We start from the raw sequence: 8,909 nt of genomic DNA, 5'->3' as shown, positions 1-8,909 counted from the left end.
GCTATATGACTTTATGAGTCTGAACATTCATATTCAGAGGCTTTTTACCAGATACATAGAGTCATTGCCCTTTGGCTAACGTGTCCACGCCAGCTGTTTACTTGAGCTTGTACCGTTTGTCTGTATTTGACCCATATCACTCCATATTTTTTCTATCCATATATCTGACAGAATGATATATCTCTACAGAAGTTGTGGACACAGTGCGGTCCAGCACAGGCAAAGTCCTCCACACTATTGAACGCATTTACAGGAAGCACTGCCACAAGAAACATGATCGATTATCAAGGATATTCAGGCCATGCTCCCTTCTTGCTAATAACATCAGGCAGGAGGAACAGGAACCTTGTCCCAAATCACCAGGTTCAGGAAAAATCATTAGCCTACAACCATCAGGCTACTGAACCAGTACAGATAATTTTACTTACGTGATTTGGAGTTCAAATCTGGCGTCCTCTGTATGTTCCTTTCTGTGTGCTTGTGGGTTTCCTCCGGGAGCTCTGGTTTCCTTTCACAGTCCAAGGATGTGCCGGTTAGTAGGTTAGTTGTCCTGTGAGTAGGGTAGGGTTAAATTGGTGGGTTGCTGGGCAGCACAACTCGAAGGGCCGGAAGGACCTGTTCTGCTCTGTATCTGACATGTAAGTACCTTGATAATAAATTGACTTTGACTTTGGCCGAATGCCTTTTAAACGTTCTAATTGCACCCACATCTACCACTTCTTCTGGCTGCTCGTTCCACCCTCTGTATGGAAAAAAACTTGTCAAAGGTTCTCCCACTTCTACCTTAAATCTATATCCTTTAGTTTTAGACACCTTCCCCTAGAAAGAAAAACGCAGTGACCATTAACTTTACCTGTGCCTCTCATAATTATATATACTGTATCTCTGTAAGGCTACTCCTCAGCCTGCTACACTCTAGCCCCAGTCTGCCCAGGTTCTCCTTATAACTCAAAGCCTCCAGTCCTTCTGAATCTTTTCTGCACACTCTCCAGCTTATTGATATCCCTCCTATAGCTAGACAGGCAGAAGTGCATTCATGTCCTGGCTCACCAATGACTCGAACAGACATGATTTGCACACGCACATGCACACATTCTTGTGTGGAGACATACATTGCAAACCTAAACAAGCAAACCACAAGCAGGTCAAAGTGTAATGGCTGTACCTACATATTATGCTATTGGCGATGAGGTCATTAATCAGGTAAATGAGCAGTGAGGTGAAAGTGATATGGAGATAATTAATAAACTTCCCTTAGAATGAGTAACCGACAACGTATCTCTATTGTCTAATGATGAGCAAAAAGGTAACATTGTTGACCCTGAACATTGTCCTTTCCGCAATGCACAGAGGTACTTAAGAGAGGTTAAGCACACATACACACACAATCAGTGGCACCATGAGTATGCAGTCAAAGAAGCAGTCACCAAGGGTGAGTTTGTCCAGAAGTGGTGAAAATTATGGTCAAAATACTCTCAAAGGAGAGAGAAAGAAAAAGTGACAAAGGGAAGTGGAGGGAGAGAGAGAGAGGGAGAGAGAGAGAGGGAGAGGGAGAGGGAGAGGGAGAGGGAGAGGGAGAGAGAGAGAGAGAGAGACTTGAAAACTGAAACAGAATGAAGGTAATTATGAAGAAAGAGAGACCAGAGGGAGAGGGGGAGAGAGAGAGGAAAGGAGCAGGGGAGAGGGAGGGTAAGCAGGAGAGAGTGGGAGAGGGACAGAGGGACAGGGGAAAAGCATAAAATGAGACAGTAAAGACGTCAAAGTGAGAGAGCATTGGGTCAATACTGAGGAGAGAATACTGTTATGAGTGAGCAAGTCACAAATAAAAGGCCTAGTTCAGAGAGAGAAAATAGTAAAAGAGAAAGAGAATGTCAGAGTATATGAATTAAATAAAGGAGGCCGTGGGGCAACAGGGTCACTGAGAAAATGGAGACAGTTTCTATATGATAAGTAAAATGAGTGCTTTCAGCTGTGACAGAGAGGAGGAGACCCCTACATGTGCTGTTCCATTATTTTTCCAGGGTTTGATGCTCCCTGACTGTCACTAAAACTTGTTCTGTTTGTTAGTCACTCATTCATTCTTGTCCTCACTGTCTTGTAGGAATTTGGGGGGAGATTTTATTGACCCTCATTTTTAACAGTGTTCTACAATATCTGACAATGCGATTGCCCTGTCTGTCTCTTTAATCACATTTTTTTCCATCCTTTGTGTTACCTGCTGTCAAGTTATGGGTTTAATCTTTACACAAAAGCCAAATGCTGTCCCACTGTAAAAGACCCTGTGTTATCATTTGGAAGGGATTCTTTGTTGGTTTTCTCAACGATATTTACCCTTTAAACTATTTCACAAAAAAACAGATACCTGCTCAATTAAGTTGCTGCTTTTCTGCAATATTAACCATGTTTACTGAGAATTCTCATAAGATGCAGTATAAATAAATTTTCCTTAATCCCACTCCCTGTTATTTCATTACAGAGTTTAATCTCCACCAAACCCTTGGAGCAGGAAATTGACCAGACTGTGACTCCAAACAACAATAAGAACAAGAGTGAATACAGGAATTTTGAGGTGAGTAGATAGCCGACTCTCAGGAGGGAACTACAGGACAGGCGCACAGTGGACAGGAGACCAGAGCTGGGAAGAGAGGAAGAGTTCCAAGGGGAGCACAACGGAACAATAGAGAGAAAGAAATGCCCCTGAGCTGGGCAGGTGGCAGAAAGGGTTTTGTGACAGATATATGTAGAAAAATAGGACTGAGATGGGATGATAGGGAGAAAGAGGAGTAAATGAAGACATGGAACATCTTCTGGGGGAGAAAAATTTTTGGGGGTTAGAGAAAGAGAATTATGCATTCTCAGGGGAGGAAAGGAGTAAAAGAGAGGGAGAGAGAGAGAGAGAGTGAAAGTAAAAGAAAGACAGGGGAGTCCTGGAAGAGGGAGTCAGAGGGGAGAGTGCATGCTGAGGTGCAGCACTGTGTCTATATTCAATCCTAGGTATGGACTAGCTTTTTATAGTGATGCCAAGGGGGAACCCAATGGGATTGAACAGTTTAATAAGTAGACTCTTTATTCTTTATTTAGAATGGAATTCTCCAAGACCGGGTTTTGAAGACATATCGACAGATGCACACCTACCAGACTGTAGAGTTTGTGAAGAGAAAGGTGAACCAAAAGTTAAAAGTCAAAATCCTCATCTCTCAGTCAGTCCCTTTTGGAATAGATTAGCAGAATAACATAACACAGAAGGGTTTCAGCCCGAAACGTCGTTATTACCTCCTCCCATAGATGCTGTCTGGCCTGCTGAGTTCTGCCATCATTTCGTGTTTTTTTTATAACACAGAAGGAAACTATTTTACCTCTCTTGGCCATACTTGTCTTTCAGATAAGACATTAACTCAAAGACATACAATATTTGCTCTCTCAGATATGCATAGAAGATCCTCTAAAATGCTTTGAACAAGTACAAAGGGGAGTTACCTTTGGTGTCCTGGCCAATAGTAAATCATTATTTAACTTCACAAAGAATCAAATCATGATCGTTATCATTGTGTATGGTAGAAAAAATCATAAAACAGCATAGAGTCTCTCCCAACTTTGCTCAAATTGACTGCAACAGGGACTACAATTAAATATTATATTATTGGGCTTAAAGGGACAGGCTGAAAGGGTCATGGTGGTTACAATAGAGCTGTCTGATCAGTCCACTCCCTTCCGCTTTTCCCTAGTACTGTAAGAAATTTCTTTCATACTTACTCCTAAATCCCAGCAGGGTTTGGAACCCTGGCTGACAAGAGATATTGAGCTCCCATTCAGAAAAAGTGGGACTGAGCGTTAGCAGTTGGGAATTAGTGAATCCCTTGATGACTATAAGAAGGGTAGGAGTGCAATTAAGAGGGAAGCTTGGAGGTCAAGAAGAAGACGTGAGAAGGATCTGGCAGGCAAGGTGAGGCAAAATCCCAAGTGACTCTATTGGTAAATTAAGAGTAAAAGGGTGGCTAGAGAGTAAATAAGTCTCTTTAAAGATTAGCATGGCCATCTGTGTGTGGAACCAAAGGAAATGGGTGAATTTTTTAGTGAGTATTTTGCTTTAAAAAATGAGTGGTGTTGTCTTGGACAACATGCAAATAAGCAAAGAGGAGTTATTGGAGGCCTTAAAGTGCATTGAGATGGCTAATTCCTCAGGACCCGATTTAGTACATTCTCAGACCTTGTGTAAAAGTAGAGGAACAATTATACAGACCTTGCAGAGATCTTTGCTTCATCGTGGAGTTTGATGGGACTAGGCAGGACAATAGTTTGGCATGGACTGGTTGGACCAAAGGGCATTTTTCTGTGCTGCAGTGCTCTATGATTCTATGACGCTGACTAAGTGTGAAGTTCTGGAGGACTGGAGAGTTGCTAATGTTCATTCATTGTTTATAAAGGGTAGAATCAGAATCAGATTTATTATTTCTGGCCTATGAATAGTGAGGCTTTGTACATAGATTCATCGTCCACTCAGAAATCTGATGGCGGAGGAGAAGAAGCTAGTCCTAAAACATTGAGAGTGTGCCTTCAGGCTCCTGTACCTCCTCCTTGATGGAAGCAAAGAGAAGAGGGCATATTCTGAGTGATGGGGGTTTTGAGGAATTGCCTTGAAGATGTCCTCGATGCTGGGGAGGCTAGTGCCCATGATAAAGCTGTCTGAATTTGCAACTTCTTTTGATTCTCTGCAATGATCCCTCCATATCAGGCAATGAAACAACCAGTTAGAATGGTCTCCACGGTACATCCATAAAATGTGCTAGAGTCTTTGGTGACACAACAAAACTCCTCAAACTCCTAATGAAGTATAGCAGCTGTCATGTCTTCTTTGTAATTCCATTGATATGTTGTGCCCAGGATAATTCTTCAGAGCTGTAGACATCCAGGAGTTTGAAACTGCTCACCCATTCCACTGCTGAAACCTCAATGAAGGCTAGTGTGTATTCCCTTGACTTCATCTTCCTGAAGTCTACAATCAATTCCTTTGTCTTACTGATGTTGAGTGCAAGTTTGTTGTGACATTACTCAACCAGCTAATCCATCTCACTCTTGTGCTCCTCCTTGTCACCATCTGAAATTCTGCCAACAATAGTTGTGTCATTGGCAAATTTATAGATGGCATTTTGGATGTAAAGTAGAGCAGTGGGCTAAGCACACATTCTTGAAGTGTGTTAGTGTTGATTTTCAGCGCAGTATTGTTATTTCTGATCTGCACTGACTTTGGCCTTCCAGTGAGCAAGTCATGGATCCAGTTGCAGAGGGAGGTACAGAGGCCCAGGTTTTGGAATTTGTTGATCGGTACCGAGAACAGGATTGTGTTGAACGCTGAGCTACAATCAATGAATAACGGGAATTCCTATGGTCTAGGTGGTCCATGGACCAAGCCAGTGAGATTGAATCCACTGTAGACCTATTGTGATGGTGGAGAAGTTGCAGTGGGTCCAGCTCCTTGCTTAGGCAGGAGCTGATTCTGGCCATGACCAACTTCTCAGAGCACTTCATCACAGACAATGTGACCACAACTGAGTGACAGTTGTTGAAGTAGCTTACCCTGATCTTCTTGGGCACTGGTGTGATTCTCACCCTTTTGAAGCAAATGGGAACCTCTGGCTGCAGCAGTGAGATTGAAGATGTCCTTAAACAGTCCTGCCAGTTAGTTGGCACAGGTTTTCAGTGCCCTACTAGGTACAAGGGCCTGATGCCTTGTGAGTGTTCACACTCTTAAAAGATGTTCTGACATCGATCTCCGAGACCAGTATCACAGGGTCGGCAGATCTTTCAGGGATTTGCACAGATATAGTTTTATTCTCCTTTTCAAAATGTGCATAAAAGGCATTGAGCTCATCTGGGTGTGAAGTGTCATAGCCAATCATGATGTTAGGTTTGTAAGAAGTATTGGCCTGCAAACCCTGCCAAAGCTGACATGAAATCAACTGCATTTTGGACTTCAATTGGAATTGTATTTTTAGCTCTTAAAATAGCCTCCTGTAGGACCTACCTGGACTTCTCGTATAGTTCTGTATCACTGATCTTGAATGTCACAGACCTAGCCCTCAACAGACTCTGAATATTGTTTCATCCACGGTTTTTTGGTTTGGATATGTCTGGTGTGGTTTTGAAGCACACATTGGTCTTGATGAAGTCAGTGACAACTGTGGCATATTCATTTAGATTCAAAGATGAATCCCTGAATATTGTCCAGTCCACTGATTCAAGGCAGTACAAAAGCATACCAGGAAATTACAGGCCGCTGAGTCTAACATCAGTGATGGGTAACTTGCTGGAGAATATTCTAAGGGACAGGATCGACCATATTTAAAGAGACAGGATCTGATTTGTGACAGTCAGCACAGCTTTGTGCATGATAAGTTTAGTCTGACAAATCTCTTGGAGTTCTTTGAGGAGGTAACAAGAGAGTAGATGAAGGTAGGGCAGTTGATGTTTTCTATATGGTTGCTAGCAAGGCCTCTGACAAGCCTTCTCATGGCAGACTAGATCACATGGGATCCAGGATTTGCAATTGGCTCAGTGGTAGGAAGCAGAGGGCAATGGTCGTCTCCGAGATTGGAGGTCTGTGTCTAGTGGTCTGCCACCGAGGTAGTTTCTGGGACCTTTGTTGTTCATAATTTACATAAACAATTTGTATGTTAAGATACAAGGCAGGTTTGTGGATGGTTATAAAATACATGGTGTAGGTAGGGAAGATAGAAAGTTATTAAAAATTACAGTGGGTCTAGATCAGCTTGGTATGTGCGCTGAGGATTAGCAAATGGATTTCAATCCTAATAAATGTGAGGTTTATTGGGAGATCAAACTAGGGTAGGACATTTACAGTGAATGCCAGAACCCTGGGGAGTGTAATGGTAGAACATAAACCACTGAAAGCAGTACCACGGGTATAAGGGGTGGTGAAGAAGGCATTAAGATCCTGGTTTTCATCAGTCAGAGCATTGAGATAGAAGTTGGGAAGTTATATAAGACATGGGTGAGACTGCACTTGGAGTAGTGTGTACAGTTTGGAGTACAGGACTAGTTCAGCACGGATAAGTTGAGCGAAGGACTTGTTCCATGCTGAACGACTCTCACTTGCACTGACTTTATGGAGGGTATATTCCAGCTCACGACACTTCATTGTGATTCCTCATGACACTTCCAGTTCTGTGTCCTCTCATGTCTGACCTTCCTGCATTTCTCTTGATGGGCTTTATTTCTCCCAATGACATTTAAAATTATACTGTATGCCTCAAAACTGTGTATGATTTTGAATGTCTTTATCAGATCTCCTCCCAGACTGTTCAGTTCTCAGCACAATATTCCAGTTTATTGAGTGAATCCATTTAACTCTTTATTTCTGGTACATTGAAGTACATCTCTTTCCTCTCTCCAAGGTCATGACACCCTTGCTAAAATACAGTGCTCAAACTGGCCACATCATTTTTCCTGGAGTCTAACCAGTGACAGAAGGCCTTTGTCATTATTACTTTCTTACTATCCTGTCACCATTCAGCCAAGTTACACCTCTGAGCAGCCAAAAGGGGAAAATAAAAAGGTAGAGTTCGGTGGGGTGAGGGACAACAGTAAGAGGTGGTTACACCTCCTGTAAGCTTGTCCCAGGATTATAGATGGGTGTGAAATTGAGATAGGAACATCTTTTTGTTGAATGATCATTTTCCTGGTGTCCGAGTGACCTTATTTGTTTGTGTTTCTTTGATTGCAGATTTCTCAGTGGGCCCCTTGTTTGCAGGCTGAGATGACAGTGATGGAAGCTCTGGAGGAGCTTGACTATCTAGTTGATGAATCTGACCCTGACGTGGATTTTCCAAACTCTTTCCATGCCTACCAAACTGCAGAGGGACTCAGGAGGATTTATCCCAGCCTGGGTAAGAACATGTTTGAAAATCACAGGCACAAGGAGACAAAGGCAGGCAGAGAGAGTGAGACAACAGCAAACATGCACACTCGAGGATATGCAGGCAGGAACTCAGTGGGATACACACACGTGTACAGAAATGATTGGTGGATGAAGATTTCATGATGTTTGAGTCAGAGCAGTAATTACTCAGTACAGACTCTCCAAGAGTGCACTGCTGTTTCAACAGTGCAATAGTTCCTCAGGACTGACTCTGACACTGCTTTCCCTCCAAGCATGCAGCAGCCCTTCATTAATGCAACTCTTTGTCAGCACTGTCCCTACAAGTATGCAGTGTTCACTCTGCCACAAACAAAAGATAATCTGTGGATGTTGGGAATCCAAGCAACACTTATAAAATGCTGGAGGAACTCAGCATCTATGGAAAAGCATAAACAGTTCTTGTTTTGGGCCGGAACCAGTAATCACTCTGTATTCTGTTAGTGCTGTCCTGTGCACTGGTTCACCTGGGTTCTTGCCTATTGACATGAATCAGATGTTTAGGGGCTACGTTTATAATGGTTAGGGTTGGATGAATTGGAGATGTCAGGAACTCCCTTGGATTAGGTGTCATAAAGTCAAAGGGTGTAAATGCTTGGAGGGATGGAGAAGTCAAAGACTGGGAGAAGATTATGGGGCAGAGTATTTGAAATGATAAGGGTTGCTGACCAATAGTCAGGATTGGTCAAAATGCTGACTTGGATCCTGTGCTTCCACAATACTGCTTGTCCCACTGAGTACTTCCAGAGTTCAGTTTTTTACTTTTTGAATTAGGATTTTTCGTTCTGCTGTATTGCGATTAGTTTGGGTTTGTTTGTTTTGTAGACTGGCTGCACCTGGTTGGACTGCTACATGATATTGGAAAAATCCTCATAAGCTGGGGCGAGCCACAGGTAAGGCAGAGAGAGGAGAGAATCCAGAGTGAATCAGGGAAGAGGCATTGATGTATGTAGCCCTACAAATTGCTGTGAACAGA

General features: G+C 42.7%; 1 protein-coding gene across 1 annotated transcript in view; it reads left to right on the top strand.

The window, feature by feature from the left end:
- The first annotated feature begins 1,298 nt into the window (after window positions 1-1,298).
- miox (myo-inositol oxygenase) overlaps window positions 1,299-8,909 on the top strand; it is a 20,144-nt gene continuing 12,533 nt past the window's right edge. Inside the window, exons 1-5 of the mRNA XM_059987143.1 lie at window positions 1,299-1,432; window positions 2,477-2,569; window positions 3,082-3,162; window positions 7,742-7,904; window positions 8,759-8,826. Of these exons, the coding sequence (XP_059843126.1) occupies window positions 1,400-1,432; window positions 2,477-2,569; window positions 3,082-3,162; window positions 7,742-7,904; window positions 8,759-8,826 (438 nt within the window). The 5' untranslated portion in view covers window positions 1,299-1,399. The remainder of the gene's footprint in view (window positions 1,433-2,476; window positions 2,570-3,081; window positions 3,163-7,741; window positions 7,905-8,758; window positions 8,827-8,909) is intronic.

Source organism: Hypanus sabinus, chromosome 13 (genome assembly GCF_030144855.1).
Source record: "Hypanus sabinus isolate sHypSab1 chromosome 13, sHypSab1.hap1, whole genome shotgun sequence".
In the NCBI taxonomy this organism is placed as follows: Eukaryota; Metazoa; Chordata; class Chondrichthyes; order Myliobatiformes; family Dasyatidae; genus Hypanus; species Hypanus sabinus.
Note: the sequence above shows the minus strand (reverse complement) of the source record. Positions and strands in the feature narration are given on the sequence as shown.